Source organism: Oncorhynchus nerka, linkage group LG20 (assembly GCF_034236695.1).
Source record: "Oncorhynchus nerka isolate Pitt River linkage group LG20, Oner_Uvic_2.0, whole genome shotgun sequence".
In the NCBI taxonomy this organism is placed as follows: Eukaryota; Metazoa; Chordata; class Actinopteri; order Salmoniformes; family Salmonidae; genus Oncorhynchus; species Oncorhynchus nerka.
This window is the reverse complement of record NC_088415.1, coordinates 49,940,518-49,958,814: the sequence shown is the minus strand read 5'-3', so window position 1 is coordinate 49,958,814 and position 18,297 is coordinate 49,940,518. Positions and strand designations below refer to the sequence as shown.

Below are 18,297 nucleotides of genomic sequence, written 5' to 3'. Positions count from 1 at the left end.
TTCAAACTTTTTTAACAAATCAAAAACTGAAAAATTGGGCGTGCAAAATTATTCAGCCCCTTTACTTTCAGTGCAGCAAACTCTCTCCAGAAGTTCAGTGAGGATCTCTGAATGATCCAATGTTGGCCTAAATGACTAATGATGATAAACACAATCCACCTGTGTGTAATCAAGTCTCCGTATAAATGCACCTGCACTGTGATAGTCTCAGAGGTCCATTAAAAGCACAGAGAGCATCATGAAGAACAAGGAACACACCAGGCAGGTCCGAGATACTGTTGTGAAGAAGTTTAAAGCCGGATTTGGATACAAAAAGATTTCCCAAGCTTTCAACATCCCAAGGAGCACTGTGCAAGCGATAATATTGAAATGGAAGGAGTATCAGACCACTGCAAATCTACCAAGACCTGGCCGTCCCTCTAATTTTTCAGCTCATACAAGGAGAAGACTGATCAGAGATGCAGCCAAGAGGCCCATGATCACTCTGGATGAACTGCAGAGATCTACAGCTGAGGTGGGAGACTCTGTCCATAGGACAACAATCAGTCGTATATTGCACAAATCTGGCCTTTATGGAAGAATGGCAAGAAGAAAGCCATTTCTTAAAGATATCCATAAAAAGTGTCGTTTAAAGTTTGCCACAAGCCACCTGGGAGACACACCAAACATGTGGAAGAAGGTGCTCTGGTCAGATGAAACCAAAATTGACCTTTTTGGCAACAATGCATAACGTTATGTTTGGCGTAAAAGCAACACAGCTCATCACCCTGAACACACCATCCCCACTGTCAAACATGGTGGTGGCAGCATCATGGATTGGGCCTGCTTTTCTTCAGCAGGGACAGGGAAGATGGTTAAAATTGATGGGAAGATGGATGGAGCCAAATACAGGACCATTCTGGAAGAAAACCTGATGGAGTCTGCAAATAACCTGAGACTGGGACGGAGATTTGTCTTCCAACAAGACAATGAGCCAAAACATAAAGCAAAATCTACAATGGAATGGTTCAAAAATAAACATATCCAGGTGTTAGAATGGCCAAGTCAAAGTCCAGACCTGAATCCAATCGAGAATCTGTGGAAAGAACTGAAAACTGCTGTTCACAAATGCTCTCCATCCAACCTCACTGAGCTCGAGCTGTTTTGCAAGGACGAATGGGAAAAAAATTCAGTCTCTCGATGTGCAAAACTGATAGAGACATACCCCAAGCGACTTACAGCTGTAATCGCAGCAAAAGGTGGCGCTACAAAGTATTAACTTAAGGGGGCTGAATAATTTTGCACGCCCAATTTTTCAGTTTTTGATTTGTTAAAAAAGTTTGAAATATCCAATAAATGTAGTTCCACTTCATGATTGTGTCCCACTTGTTGTTGATTCTTCACAAAAAAATACAGTTTTATATCTTTATGTTTGAAGCCTGAAATGTGGCAAAAGGTCGCAAAGTTCAAGGGGGCCGAATACTTTCGCAAGGCACTGTATATATATATACACACACACACAAACAAACCAACACACACACACACACTACACATTTCATTGCAAAAAAAAAAATATATATATAAATTAATATATAATATATATTTTTATATTTCATAAAACGGCATTAGCACTTACCCGTCCAGAAGTACGTCCTGTCCTTGCAGAAACAGCTCCTCAGTTCGTTTGAGTCATAACACTCCAAGATTCCTCAAAAAAAAAATCTGTCTCACTTTCACTTTAGAGTTTGACTTCGCTTTACATGATGTATTCGCCATGATATCTTCAATGAAAACGTTGAAACTCCAACTTTCCGAAATACAGCTGCGCGTAAAAAGCCTTACAGCAACTCCTCTGATCGTCAAGGTGAAAATGTTGTTCCCTGCACGTGCGATTACAACCAAGGAATTGTGGTCCAACCCCAAACCATTACATACTGGCTTTTACCTCAGCTCATTGGCTATCTAACCAGCTAGATTTCAAGAAGATCAGTGGTCATTGGGCAGAAATACAGTCAATCATTGAAGCTTCGCTAAAATTATTGGTGCGTAAGGGAGTAATTGCTCGTTGTCGTCAAATCAATTCACGTCGGTCAATACTCCCTGCAAAAAAAACAACGTTTGGCTGTGTTGCAAACATCCAGAGGAATGCACTGAAACCCACCATGACTAGATAAACGTTGGTTTACCGTGTGTAATCAGGCCGAATGCTCCGTAAAAAATTGATAGAGATTGAATTCAAGGCACAGAGGGTTTAAAAAATGTATCGATTTAGGCTATAAAAATTGATTTTATCAAAGAAAACGGCACTTCATTTGATCAATGGAACACTCAAGAAGAGAAATAAGGGCAATATATCAGTATGTATGTCATAATTTTACCTTCAGATGTGAATGTGTAGAAACTGTCATGGCGGAAAATGTTTCTGTTCTTGATTGCTCTTCTCAAACAAAAGCCTGGGATTTGTTCTCTGTAATAGCTATTTTAAATTGGAAAACGTAGTTTGATTACCAAGATTTGTATCTTTTGAAGGGTGTAAGACACTTGCATTTTCACGAATGTTTAATGTTACGAAGTTGTATTTTTAGTTGTCACTCTGAAATTTCCCCTGATGTTGGTCCCTGTACGGGGATCGCAGCCATAACAGTCAAATGAGGCTCAGTAGTGTGTGTGGCCTCCACGTGCCTGTATGACCTCCCTACAACACCTGGGCATGCTCCTGATGAGGTGGCGGATGGTCTCCTGAGGGATCTCCTCCCAGACCTGGACTAAAGCATCCGCCAACTCCTGGACAGTCTGTGGTGCAATGTGGCGTTGGTGGATGGAGCGAGACATGATGTCCCAGATGTGCTCAATTGGATTCAGGTCTGGGGAACGGGCGGGCCAGTCCATAGCATCAATGCCTTCCTCTTGCAGGAACTGCTGACACACTCCAGCCACATCTCAGCTCGGTAACTAATGGCAGTCTCACTACCTCTGGCGAGCAAATGGAGGGCTGTGCGGCCCCCCAAAGAAATGCCACCCCACACCATGACTGACCCACTGCCAAACCGGTCATGCTGGAGGATGTTGCAGGCAGCAGAACGTTCTCCACAGCATCTCCAGACTGTCACATGTGCTCAGTGTGAACCTGCTTTCATCTGTGAAGAGCACAGGGCGCCAGTGGTGTTCTCTGGCAAATGCCAAACGTCCTGCACGGTGTTGGGCTGTAAGCACAACCCCCACCTGTGGACGTCGGGCCCTCATACCACCCTCATGGAGTCTGTTTCTGACCGTTTGAGCAGACACATGCACATTTGTGGTCATTTTGCAGGGCGGAGGTAGCGGTCCTGCTGCTGGGTTGTTGCCCTCCTACGGCCTCCTCCACGTCTCCTGATGTACTGGCCTGTCTCCTGGTAGCGCCTCCATGCTCTGGACACTACGCTGACAGACACAGCAAACCTTCTTGCCACAGCTCACATTGATGTCCCATCCTGGATGAGCTGCACTACCTGAGCCACTTGTGTGGGTTGTAGACTCCGTCTCATGCTACCACTAGAGTGAAAGCACCGCCAGCATTCAAAAGTGACCAAAACATCAGCCAGGAAGCATAGGAACTGAGAAGTGGTCTGTGGTCCCCACCTGCAGAACCACTCCTTTATTGGGGCTGTCTTGCTAATTGCCTATAATTTCCACCTGTTGTCTATTCGATTTGCACAACAGCATGTGAAATTTATTGTCAATCAGTGTTGCTTCCTAAGTGGACAGTTTGATTTCACAGAAGTGTGATTGACTTGGAATTACATTGTGTTGTTTAAGTGTTTTCGTAAATAATTCCCTATTTCATCTAATTTCAGTAGAAATTTAAAAGAAAAACTGTCTCCACACCTGATTTGATTTTCAACATATCAGAACCAATTTTATTTTTGTAAACTTAAGTTTCCAAAAACATTTTTAGAAATGAAAGACAAATGGAATTTACAAAATGATTGGCACCCCAGAGATAGTATTTGTATTTATTAAGGAGTTACATTGTGTTGTTTAAGTGTTCCCTATATTTTTTGAGCAGTGTATTATCTTTACATTCAAGCTGGATTCAAGGCTCCCCCAGTTTAACTAAAAATGTTGCTGTGCGACTAATATCTTTTATTTTGGGAGCACTGTGTATATAATTGCATAACAATATTACACCGCAACACTTCTTCACTGCTCAAACAAGACAGACTGAAACATTGTGTACAAATCATAACGCTACAAATGTTTAAATGTAGCTAATTAAATCAAATCACATGCCAGGCACACAACCAATCCCTTTTCAAGCAAACTTTCCCTCAGAATTGTGCTGCCCCTTTGTCAGCTAAGTAATGGCATTAGCTAGCTAGCAAGAACAACAAAATGCGGCAGAATTGAAGCTTTCCTTAGCAGGAAACTAATTATGAAATGATTAACCACAACCAGAAGATGGACAATGTCGGATATCTGCTACCGATCCATCTCAGAAAAAGTCAAAGATCTACATGTTTTCGAGAGGGGTGACTTCGTGAATTCAAGTGGCTAAGGAGGGATAAAGCTACACACTGTGTGGGGTAAAAGCAGCAGGGAAAACTTATTTTGCTTCTGGGTCCAGCAACCTAAAACACAAGTCATTGCTAAAACATAACTTATGCCAAAAGCACATCAATTTCCTGGACAAGTGCATTGAGGGAAGGGGGCAGGAACAACATCACTACGTCTACTACCAGACAGCCGTATTTGACAGGGAACAAGCCGGTGAACAGGCAGCTAACTCAGCTACAGATTAAATTGAACACCGCTTACTGCATTGCCAAAGAAGAGATGGCTTTTACCAAATTCAGACCCATGTTACTCATGCAGAAAAATGATGGATTACAAATCAACATATGGAAATGAGGTATCCTGTCAAACAGTATACAAGATTATTTAATTCACCTATATAAAATTGTTTGATGTTGCACTTTTGAATACTGTTATTAAAAAGTTGTTTTTATTCTGTCTTGCCCACTCTAGTGAGTTCTACATCAAGGTAACATTTGATGACAATTAAGAATAATAGGACAGTCATTTGCAGTAAAAAAAATATTTAAAAATCTACATTTTAACTGGTGCTTCTTACTTTTGAAGTTCGGGGCAACAGTGCTACCATGAAAAAAGTGAATTTAGTGCCCTGGCTGGAATAGACTTAATCTTCCTCTCATCTAGATAACCCCCCCTACCTACAAATTTCACCTGGGTTGTATTCATTAGGCACCAGTGGAAGAAAACGGACTACATTTCATTTTCCGTTGAAACAATTTCACTACAGTGTGTCCTGTCTAATGCATCCTGTGTCTCACCATGTTCTCAACAGTGCACAGGTACTTGGCACACTGGACGTGCCCGTTGTACTCTGCCAAGTCAGCCGACGAGAAGCCGTCCTGGTCCCGTATGCCCAGGTCCACCCCATTCACCACCAGGATCTGACAGCACTAGGAGAGAAAGAGAGAGGAGAAGGACACACTGAACGGACAAAACTTTGTCCGTTCTTTTTAGGAGTAAGCCAAATGTCCGTTATCCAGATTGTCAAACCTTAATTTCGACATGTTGCTAACCAGGGATATTTGGTAATACTGGCACTGAACACAAGGGCCACTATTTTCAAGCCCCACTGACCCTCTGAATCCAAAGGTTAGCAATGCTAACAAGTACGTGTAAAATCCCACAGTGAATGCTAGCTAAATGCTAACATGCACATTGCAAACATTTTATACAGTCTCTGACAAACCACTTGCAGGACAGACATCCCCAGCTCAAAGTTATACAAGTAACAAAAAAAATGCTACTCACACAAAATAAATGTTTGACAGAAGGTTCTTGATCCAGGAGGGGATTCTCTGTTGTCACCTAGAGAAGCTTGTTTTTGCAAGAAGCTAACCACTTAGCTAGATAATTAGCTATTAAATTTGCTAACCAAATGCACAACTGCAGAGCATTTTGCACATTTTATACCGTTAACTTAATAGTCATATCTGGCTGGCAAACCTTTAGTTGTGAATTCCATACTGTAACTAGATCTCCTGGAGTGCTGCAACAGTGAGTGATCCGGTCTGTGACAGGTGAAATGAAGAGTCTGCTTTATCTCTGTAACGGCATTCTTCCTCCTCTGAGGAGGAGGAGTAGCGAGAAGGATCGGAGGACCAATGCGCAGCGTGATAGGTGTCCATAACATTTATTTTAAGATAAACTGAACACTATGAAATATAAAACAATAAACATGAACGAAAACCGAAACAGTACCGTACGGAAACAAACACCCACAAACCAAAAGTGAAACCCAGGCTACCTAAGTATGATTCAATCAGAGACAACTAACGACACCTGCCTCTGATTGAGAACCATACTAGGCTGAACTCAAAACCCCAACATAGAAAAACACTGCCCACCCCAACTCACGCCCTGACCATACTAATTAAAGACAAAACAAAGGAAATAAAGGTCAGAACGTGACAATCTCCTAACGCAGGTGTTCCCAAACTGGGATACGCGCAATGCCGTTGGGGATACTCCAAATAAAAATTTCATTTGTAGTTTTTTTCCACATTTTCAAACAGTCCATTTATATTTTCCAACGAGGCTATACATTTGGGTGAGGTTTTTTTCCTCGCTTTAGTAGCCTCGTTTCACTGCCAAAAATAAAATTTAGAGACACAGACCAGCTCTACTGGTAGTAATGCTACTACTACTAGGGACATCATACTGCTACTACTACTAGGACATCATACTGCTACTACCAGCTCTACTGGTAGTACTGCTACTACTACTAGGGCATCGTACTTCTACTACCAGCTCTACTGGTAGTACTGCTACTACTACTAGGACATCATGCTGCTACTACCAGCAGTACTACACCTGCACCTGTTGTTCTGCTTCCACGACCACATCCAATGCTAGCATCAGTAATTCTACATTTGTTGTTAGCCCAGCTAGCATGGACACAGATGCAGCTGAAGAGCTACTGCCCCCTTACCCAGGAAAGCACTGAACAGACACGGATGTTGGACCATCGAAGAGGCGCACATATGATGAGAACAACATTGATTTTGGGTTCACTTATATTGGGTGCCTTTCGTCAGCCACAGTATGTTATATGTGCAAAAGTACTCTCTCACAACTCAATGAAACCTTCACTCTTACACAGATATTTAGAAACAAAACATGCCAATTTGAAAAATAAGCCATGGAAGTGTTTTCAGAGATAATAAAGATGACTTTCAAGTAGTATAAAAGCAACAGATACAGTTAATAAGAAGGGGCTAGAAGCGTCTTATATGGTGAACTACCGAGGGGCTAGGACAGGCAAGCTCCATACTATTGTGGAGGACTTAATTCTTCCTGCTGCCGCAGATATTACTGGGACAACGCTGGGGGAAAGGCCAAGAAAACTACACAGACATCATCTTCAAACACTACTGTTCACAATGCATTAGTGACATGGCAAGAGATGTTTTGAAACAATTACTGGTTTGCATACAAGCCAGTGAATTCTATGCGTTACAGTTGGATGAGTCAACAGACGTGGCGGGCCTGGGACAGCTCCTGGTATATGTCTGTTACGTTTATGCATGGCCAGTTAAGGAAGACATCCCCTTCTGCAAACCACTGGAAACCAGGAGAGTTTTTAAGTACTGGACAACTTTGTGACATCAAATGGACTTTGGTGGTCAAGATGTGTTGGTATCTGTACTGACGGCGCAAAAGCCATGACAGGGAGACATAGTGGAGTGGTAATGCGCATGCAAGCAGTTGCTCCCGACACCAGGTGGGTACACTGCAGCATCCACCGAAAGCCTCTTCCTGCCAAGGGAATGCCTGACAACTTGAAAGAAGTTTTGGACACTACAGTGAAAATGGTTAACTTTGTGAAAACAAGGCCCCTGAACTCTCGTGTATTTTCTGCACTATGCAATGATATGGGCAGCGACGATGTAACGCTTTTACAACATACAGAAAAGTGCACTGGTTATCAAGCAGAAAAGTATTGACATGTGCACAGTATTATGTAGAGCCATGTCCACATGGAACTCTATTCCATATCAGGTAACTGATGCAAGCAGTATAAAAATACATATTCTAGAACAGCGGGGACTGTGAAGAGACACGCTTACACATACACATGATAAGACACGCAATCTACACACACACATGGATTTTGTATTGTAGATATGTGGTAGTAGAGTAGTGGCATGAGGGCAAAGAAAAGTGTTATGAAATGTAATGTCATATTTTAAATTGTGTATAACTGCCTTAATGTTGCTGGACCCCATGAAGAGTAACTGCTGCCTTGGTAGCAGCTATTGGGGATCCTTAATGAATACAAATACAGGCATGCGGCTCATACTCATAGCAAACATACAGAAACCAAAAACAGCAGGCGAACATACTAACAACATCGTCAACGAGAGAGAGAGAGAGAGAGATGGGGAGAAGGAGTCAGAAACAACTGCAAAAGAGACGGAGGAAGAGAGAGACAGTGACAAAGACAGCAACACAGACGAATGTCAGCTCATAAAAAAAAAACTGTGCGTCTAACCTTAGGGAGACAATATCAACTTTCCGCTCTCACTCAAATGCATGGTGTAATGGGCTCCCTTGGCTATTTCTGGATTTGTATGAAGTTACCTGTTCGTAATTCCCATCCCACTTGCTGTCTTGACTAGCCTCACACACAGCCCTATACGGTGTCTAACCCCATTGAACCATTGTCATGTGTTCTCCTACAGATCTCTCCCTATGAACGGTTATAAACTGGCAACCCCCCCACCACACACACCTCCAGCTCCCCGTTCTCGGCAGCATCGTGTAGCGGCGTTCCGCCCCAGCTATCGGTGATGATCTCGCCACCGTGCAGTAGCAGCCAGCTGAGCACCTTGGCATGGCCGCGGCTGGCGGCGAAGTGCATGGCCGTGGCACCGTCACCGTCCCGGTCTGACAGGCTGATCTCTGTGAAGCTCATCTGCAACGGATAGTAGAGGCTGAACAGTATGTAGCGCCAGCTGCCATTTGGTTCGGTAACACTTTGTTAGTTGGCTCCCCTTAGTTTATAGATGTTCAACTTCCCACCAACAAATTGGTATCCATTAACCCTAACATTAAGCATTCTCTATCAACCATTGGTAGTGGATGGGTGCTGCTCTGTAGACTAAAGAGCTTTAACTTCTTTGGTGTAGGGGGCAGTATTTTCACGTCCGGATGAAAAGCGTGCCCAGAGTAAACTGCCTGCTACTCAGGCCCAGAGGCTAGGATATGCATACTATTAGTAGATTTGGATAGAAAACACTAAAGTTTCTAAAACTGTTTGAACTATGTCTGTGAGTATAACAGAACTCATATGGCAGGCGAAAACCTGATAAAAATCCAACCAGGAAGTGGGATATCTCAGGTTTGTAGTTTTTCAAGTGATTGCCTATCCAATATACAGTGTCTATGGGGTCAGATTGCACTTCCTAGGGCTTCCACTAGATGTCAACAGTCTTTAGAACATTGTTTCAGGCTTCTACCATGAAAGGGGAGCGAATAAGAGCTGTTTCAACAAGTGGTCAGGCTGAAAGCCTTTAGTTTAGTCACACGCGCGCCTGTGAGCACGAGCTCCGTTCCCTTTCATTTCTAAAGACAAAGAAATTGTCCGGTTGGAATATTATTGAAGATTTATGATAAAAACATCCTAAAGATTGATTATATACATCGTTTAACAAGTTTCTACGAACTTTAATGGACATTTTTTGACTTTTCGTCTGGATTTAGTGTCCGTGCCTTGTGCATTTGGATTACTGGACTAAACAAAAAGATTTGGACATAAAGATGAACTTTATCGAACAAAACACACATGTATTGTCTAACATGGAGATCAGGGAGTGCCATCTGATGAAGATCAAAGGTTAGTGATTAATTTAATCACTATTTCTGACTTTTGTGAGCCCTCTCCTTGGCTGGAAAATGGCTGTATGGTTTTCTGTGACTAGGCGCTGACCTAACATAATCGCATGGTGTGCTTTCGCAGTAAAGCCTTTTTGAAATCGGACACTGTGGTTGGATTTACAATAAGTTTATCTTTAAAATGGTGTATAATACTTATATGTTTGAGGAATTTTAATTATGGGATTTCTGTTGTTTTGAATTTGGCGCCCTGCAATTTCACTGGCTGTTGTCGAGGTGGGTCGCTAGCGTTTCTAGCGTCCCACTTGTATCGGAGAGGTTAAGCACTTAGATGGAAGGGGATTATGTAAATCAAATGTGTTATTGTTGTGTATGTATGCGTACATGTATGTATCTGGTGGTGAGCTGCTAATAAATTACTAAAACACAAGGCATAATGTTCTACTACAGGAACAATCATTCCTGGTTTTCTGGTCAAATGTTGCGTATGCATGCATACATGCATACATGCATACAAACAGTATTTTCACAGGTCACCCCCCAAAGCCAATTCCTCCTTTGGCTGCCTTTCCTTCCAGGTCTCTGCTGCCAATGACTGGAACAAATGGCAAAAATCACTGAGCTGGAGACTTTTCATAATTTGCTAATAAATGTATAAAAAATCCTACAATGTGATTTTCTGGGGTTTTTTCTTCTAATTTTGTCTGTCATAGTTGAAGTGTACCTATGATGAAAATTACAGGCCTCTCGTCTTTTTAAGTGGGAGAACTTGCACAATTGGTGGCTGACGAAATACTTTTTTGCCCCACTGTATCTCCCTCACTAACTTTAAGCACCAGCTGTCAGAGCAGCTCACAGATCACTGCACCTGTACATAGCCCATCTGTAAATAGCCAATCCAACAACCTCATCCCATTCATCTTCTGTACATCTATCACTCCAGTGTTTACTTGCTAAATTGTAATTATTTCGCCACTATGGCCAATTTATTGCCTACCTCCCTTATCTTACCTCATTTGCACACACTGAATATATACTTTTTTTCTAATATGTTGTTGACTGTATGTTTGTTTATTTCATGTTTAACTCTGTGTTGTTGTTTGTGTCGCACTGCTTTGCTTTATCTTGGCCAGGTCGCAGTTGTAAATGAGAACTTGTTCTCAATTAGCCTACCTGGTTAATTAAATAAAGGTGAAATATATATTTTTAATTCAAACGTACTTTGGTGCGAAAAGTGCAAATCAATCCGAAGCATGGAGGCCTACAAACCTGACTCAGTTACACCAGCTCTGTCAGGAGGAATGGGCAGAATTCACCTAACTTATTGTGGGAAGCTTGTGGAAGGCTACCCGAAACGTTTGACCCAAGTTAAACAATTTAAAGGCAATGCTACCAAATACTAATTGAGTGTATGTAAACTTCACATGGGCATGTGATGAAAGAAATAAAACCTGAAATAAATCTCTACTATTGTTCTGATATTTCACATTAAAATAAAGTGGTGATCCCAACTGACCTAAGACAGGGAATTTTTACTAGGATTAAATGTCTGGAATTGGTAAAAACTGAGTTTAAATGTATTTGGCTAAGGTGTATGTAAACTTCCGACTTCAACTGTATAAAGGTCCCACAGTTGACAGTGCATGTCAGAGCAAAAACCAAGCCATGAGGTTAAAGGAATTGTCCATAGAGTTCCGAGACAGGCATGTGTCTAAGCACAGATCTGGGGAAGGGCACCGACACATTTCTGCATTGTTGAAGGTCCCCCAAGAACACAGTGGCCTCCATCATTCTTAGATGGAAGAAGTTTACAACCACCCAGGGCCTTTGTCACAGATCTAGAGTTCCTCTGTGGAGATGGGAGAACCTTCCTGTGAAGGACAAAGATCTCTGCAGCACTTCACCAATCAGGCCTTTATGGTAGCGTGGCCAGACGAAAGTAAAAAAGCACATGAAAGCCCGCTTGGAGTTTTACCATGAGAAACAAGATTCTCTGGTTTGATGAAACTAAGATCATGCTGTTGGGATGTTTTTCAGCAGCAAGGACTGGGAGACTAGTCAAGATTGAGGCAAAGATCAATGGAGCAAAGTACAGAGTTCCTTGATGAAAACTTTCTCCAGAGCGCTCAGGACATCATACTGGGGTGAAGGTTCACCTTCCAACAGGACAACGACCCTAAGCACACAGCCAATACAACGCAGGAGTGGCTTCGAGACAAGTCTCTGAATGTCCTTGAGTAGCCCAGCCAGAGCCCAGACTTGAACCCGATCTAACATCTCTGGAGAGACCTGAAAATAGCTGTGCAGCAACGCTCAACATCCAACCTGACAGAGCTTGAGAGGATCTGCAGAGAAGAATTTAAGGAACTCACCAAATACAGGTGGGCCAAGCTTGTAGCATCATACCCAAGAAGACTCAAGGCTGTAATTGCTCCCAAATGTTCTTCAACAAAGTACTGAGTAAAGGGCCTGAATACTTATGTAAATGTGATCAGTTAGGTTATTTCTTTTTTTAATTAGCAACAATTTCTAAAAAACTGTTTTTGCTTTGTCATTATGGGGTATTGTGTGTAGGTTGCTGAGGGGGAAAACAATTTAATCAATTTTAGAATAAGGCTGTAACGTAACAAAATGTGTATAAAGTCAAGGGGTGTGAATACTTTCTGAAGGCACTGTATGTCCTTTATGGTTAAAAGGGTACTAAAGTACATGTAGGTCTGTGGCATCATGACATTTTGTCAGCTGATTATTGGCATGCAAAAAACTGCCAATCTCACGGTAATTGACCCTTAATTAGCATAAACATGTTTAGCATCTCCAAGCCTCCACTCATACAAGCCGCTGATGTGCCTTTTCTACATTAAAAAATTTAAAGTATTTCAAAAAAATCTATTTCATAATACACCATTGCAATAATCCCATTATTTTAGGCAGGTCTAAAGAAACATGACATAAATGTATTTCAGAAGAACAGAATATGAGCAGGCCTACTGTATGTTATCTGGCTATGGGCCATAGGCCGCAGGCTTGTTCAATTAGCAGACAAGATATGCAACCAGTCCTGTGCCATTATTTTATAGTAAAAATAATATAATTGAAGTGAATAAAATGGAAAAGGACATTTTATATACTTTTATATATTTATATTCTGGAGCGAGTGTGCATATGAAGTGGCTGTGTTGAGCGTAAAAGTGATAATTTCAAACAACTCTAAATCTAACATATAGAACCGATTTGGCAATTTCAGTTGTGAATGATACAAACCTTAAAATGCCTTTATATATATTTTTTTACACCTTTATTTAACTAGGCAAGTCAGTTAAGAACAAATTCTTATTTTAAATGAAGGCCTAGGAACAGTGGGTTAACTGCCTGTTCAGGGGCAGAATGACAGAATTATACCTTGTCAGCTAGGGGATTTGAACTTGCAACCTTTCAGTTACTAGTCCAATGCTCTAGCCACTAGCCACCCCATATATGGGCTGCATGATGCAACTATAAGCTATTGATGATTTGAGAAAGTCGCAAGAAAAGCTTCCCTCAGGCTGCACATGCTCTTTCATCAAGTGATCGTACTTTCACCCATCAGACTATTCTCAATTCAAATGTTGTCTTTACTAATATATAAAATGAGTTGCGATTTAGAATGGCCCATTATCAAAGAGTCAGGTGCAAAAAGACATGTCATCTGTATGCAGTCAAGAGCGAATGGAGGCCGCTTTCCTACCAATTCATTTTTCAATCATGTTGGATAGTCTACTTCGGCCTGATAGTCTACCTCAGCCTCTCGCTACGTGACAGGTGATATTCCGACCAAACTCATGGTTGTGAGATATGATGTAGCTAAAAAGGTAAATGTGTGGGCCTATAAATAATGAAAATATAAAAAACATCCCTTTCACTAGGTTTTTTAAAATCACATTCACTATAATGGTAGGCTAACTCTGTAAGCCACCCTGCACAATCAATGAACCAACAGCATTGCGTAGACCTAGACATTCTCTCCCAGACTCATGAATAGAAAGTTAGGAGCATAGCATAATGTAACCAGTCCATCCAGTATAGGACTATCTATACTAGGACCTGATGGAGGGACAGTAGATCCCTGAGTACCAGGCCATTAGGACCTGATGGAGAGACAGTAGATCCCTGACTACCAGGCCATTAGGACCTGGTGGAGGGACAGTAGATCCCTGACTACCAGGCCATTAGGACCTGATGGAGGGACAATAGAGCCCTGAGTACCAGACCATTAGGACCTGATGGAGGGACAATAGAGCCCTGAGTACCAGGCCATTAGGACTTGATGGTATTTAGAAAGTTGGGTACTACCAAAACATGTCCAGAGTGCATAGGAGGAGATTACCATGGCTCAACGGTCACGTGGATTTTGACTGCGGTCATGATTCATGACTGCCGTTGTGGCAGTAATACAGTCACTGCAACAGCCCTATGTACACCCACAGTGGATTTATGTAGTGCTTGTCTAGGACCCAAACACACAATACAATAGTACAACAAATACAGTAGAGTAAATGACAAAAGCAGACCGTATGAATCAGGACAATGACCTACCAGCCAGACAATGACAGTGTTATGGCCCATTTGGGCAGCAGCATGCAGAGGTGTCATCCCGTCATTGGCTCTGATGCTTGGCTCCGCCCCGCAGTCCTTCACCAGGTATTGGACGACCTCCAGGTGGCCCTCCTGGCAGGCCAGGTAGAGGGGTGTGGCACCATTCTTTGTTTGGGAATCGACAACGCTAAAAGAGGATTAATAGACCTGTATTCAACTTTATTGAATGAATTACCATGTAAAATTACATTGTGATTCTTGAACAACACCCAAAATAGTTGTAAGACGAGAAGAGTGTATAAACATGGATCCGGTTGCCAACACTTGGGCATTAATGCTATTCGTGGGGGGGTTCTGAATACCCAAACTAATCTAATCACTGACAGGTCAACCATAACTTCATAACACCCTCAGATTGGGCTTGGTCAAAGTTGGAACCCTATAAGTAGCCTTTCCATGAGGCTCCAGTCCAAGTCACCATAACTGGGGAAGTAATTCTGATTAGCACATCGAGCCAACTCCACCCCCTGGAGCCAAACTACACCCTCAATGTTCTCACAGTTCCCCAAAGGCCAACAGGATAGACCATCCAATGACAATTCCCACACTTGCCCCAGATCTCCTAGTCACAGCGGGAGGTCAAGCAGTGAACAAGTGCTTCCCCTCTAAATCCCATAAGGCCTTTCTTTATTTGGACACTGACTGACAAGCAGGCAATGAGCCCGTTAAGAGGCTTTACCGCCCCGCTGGTTCTGCTCCTCACTACCCCAGGGTTAACCAGGCAGCTGTGTGGTGACAGGCCAGAAATGGAGGGAGGGACGGGACAGGTGGAGTGGGTAAGAGGGGGAGGGGTAAAGGAGGAGTGTCTCCCCTCAAACCAAACAACTCCACCCCGTTTCACCTCACCGGACAGAGACAACATAGAACCCAAGCCAACAACTAACTTGACCGAGTAAGCCTCCCCCTTTGTTTTGTGTCTCAAGAACATGACAAAACTCCAAACAGTAGGTGTTACTGACAGGGCATCCTTAGGATTTGGGGTGATGCTCCAGGTCAAAACAATCACCCCTTAAATATTTCACCACAGGAAAGGGACCTGCAGTTCTGTCATCAGGAAGTGGGCAGACAACTGCATTATTCAGGAGTGTAACTAAAGTGTAACTAAAGAGCTCTCCTGCATCCCGGGGTCTGGAGAGGGAGAACAACATAGGTTTATGGAAAGGGGCTGGTGCTTATATACTAACACTCACACAACCCCCCTCAAATACTACTGGAGAGAAGATGCACCAAGATGTCCATGTGCTCTTATGAGATGCCTCATGACAAGGGGGACTTACTGAGTTCTAGCCTAAACAGACTCAGGCACTCCTGTAAAGGAAGTGCTTTTGGAGTACAGGTGTAGATTTCAAAGGGCTAGTCCTTGTGAGAGGGCAGCAATACAAAGTGCAACAATAGATGACACCGTCGCACAAACGCACACACCCAATATATATCTATTTTTTTCAAGCTTTCAATTAGTCAACTTGAAATTGCCTCCACTATTACTGGATGTACAGTGTAAAAATACACACCCTTCTCCCCTTCAAGGCCAATCTTATCATTATTTCATAGATTATCTCACACCCAGATCAACCTTTGTGTGAGAAAGATGGCTTTACATGGTCGCACTAGTGCAAAAATCACTTACATTTTTGACATTCTCAATTATTTAGGTGCTACTATTTCAGTTTTCTAGCTTGCTGTGGCCTGCACCCTTAGTCTCAACAGGTACAGTTGCGGCCAAATACACTGCTCAAAAAAATAAAGGGAACACTAAAATAACACATCCTAGATCTGAATGAATGAGTTGTATGTGCTGACAACAAAATCACACAAAAATTATCAATGGAAATCAAATGTATCAACCCATGGAGGTCTGGATTTGGAGTCACACTCAAAATTAAAGTGGAAAACCACACTACAGTCTGATCCAACTTTGATGTAATGTCCTTAAAACAAGTCAAAATGAGGCTCAGTAGTGTGTGTGGCCTCCACGTGCCTGTATGACCTCCCTACAACGCCTGGGCATGCTCCTGATGAGGTGGCGGATGGTCTCCTGAGGGATCTCCTCCCAGACCTGGAATAAAGCATCCGCCAACTCCTGGACAGTCTGTGGTGCAATGTGGCGTTGGTGGATGGAGCGAGACATGATGTCCCAGATGTGCTCAATTGGATTCAGGTCTGGGGAACGGGCGGGCCAATCCATAGCATCAATGCCTTCCTCTTGCAGGAACTGCTGACACACTCCAGCCACATGAGGTCTAGCATTGTCTTGCATTAGGAGGAACCCAGGGCCAACCGCACCAGCATATGGTCTCACGAGGGGTCTGAGGATCTCATCTCGGTACCTAATGGCAGTCAGGCTACCTCTGGCGAGCACATGGAGGGCTGTGCGGCCCCCCAAAGAAATGCCACCCCACACCATGACTGACCCACCGCCAAACCGGTCATGCTGGAGGATGTTGCAGGCAGCAGAACGTTCTCCACAGCATCTCCAGACTGTCACATGTGCTCAGTGTGAACCTGCTTTCATCTGTGAAGAGCACAGGGCGCCAGTGGCGAATTTGCCAATCTTGGTGTTCTCTGGCAAATGCCAAACGTCCTGCACAGTGTTGGGCTGTAAATCACAACCCCCACCTGTGGACGTCGGGCCCTCATACCACCCTCATGGAGTCTGTTTCTGACCGTTTGAGCAGACACATGCACATTTGTGGCCTGCTGGAGGTCATTTTGCAGGGCTCTGGCAGTGCTCCTCCTGCTCCTCCTTGCACAAAGGCGGAGGTAGCGGTCCTGCTGCTGGGTTGTTGCCCTCCTACGGCCTCCTCCACGTCTCCTGATGTACTGGCTTGTCTCCTGGTAGCGCCTTGCTGACAGACACAGCAAACCTTCTTGCCACAGCTCGCATTGATGTTCCATCCTGGATGAGCTGCACTACCTGAGCCACTTGTGTGGGTTGTAGACTTCGTCTCATGCTACCACTAGAGTGAAAGCACCGCCAGCATTCAAAAGTGACCAAAACATCAGCCAGGAAGCATAGGAACTGAGAAGTGGTCTGTGGTCACCTCCTGCAGAACCACTCCTTTATTGGGGGATGTCTTGCTAATTGCCTATAATTTCCACCTATTGTCTATCCCATTAGCACAACAGCATGTGAAATTTATTGTCAATCACTGTTGCTTCCTAAGTGGACAGTTTGATTTCACAGAAGTGTGATTGACTTGGAATTACATTGTGTTGTTTAAGTGTTTTCGTAAATAATTCCCTATTTCATCTAATTTCAGTAGAAATTTAAAAGAAAAACTGTCTCCACACCTGATTTGATTTTCAACATATCAGAACCAATTTTATTTTTGTAAACTTAAGTTTCCAAAAACATTTTTAGAAATGAAAGACAAATGGAATTTACAAAATGATTGGCACCCCAGAGATAGTATTTGTATTTATTAAGGATCCCCCACTCTTCCTGGGGTCCAGCAACATTAAGGCAGTTCTATACAATTTATAATATTACATTTCATAACACTTTTACAACACATTAAGTGGGTCCCCTTAGGCCACTACTCTAGTATCACATATCTACAATACAAAATCCCTGTGTACATGTTTGTAGAGTGGTGCAGCGGTCTAAGACACTGCATCTCAGTGTTAGAGGAGTAACTACTGACCCTGGTTCAGCGGTCTAAGGCACTGTATCTCAGTGCTAGAGGGGTCACTACAGACCCTGGTTCAGCGGTCTAAGACACTGCATCTCAGTGCTAGAGGTGTCACTACAAACCCGGTTTCTATTCCAGGCTGTAT

General features: G+C 43.0%; 1 protein-coding gene across 2 annotated transcripts in view; it reads right to left on the bottom strand.

The window, feature by feature from the left end:
- Positions 1-18,297, bottom strand: part of LOC115102704 (espin-like) — a 133,649-nt gene that overhangs the window by 91,976 nt on the left and 23,376 nt on the right. For both annotated transcript variants that reach the window (XM_065005560.1, XM_065005559.1), the window contains exons 3-5: positions 14,461-14,647; positions 8,783-8,965; positions 5,310-5,441 (exon numbers count right to left, since the gene is read on the bottom strand). In XM_065005560.1, coding sequence (XP_064861632.1) covers positions 5,310-5,441; positions 8,783-8,965; positions 14,461-14,647 — 502 coding nt within the window. The remainder of the gene's footprint in view (positions 1-5,309; positions 5,442-8,782; positions 8,966-14,460; positions 14,648-18,297) is intronic.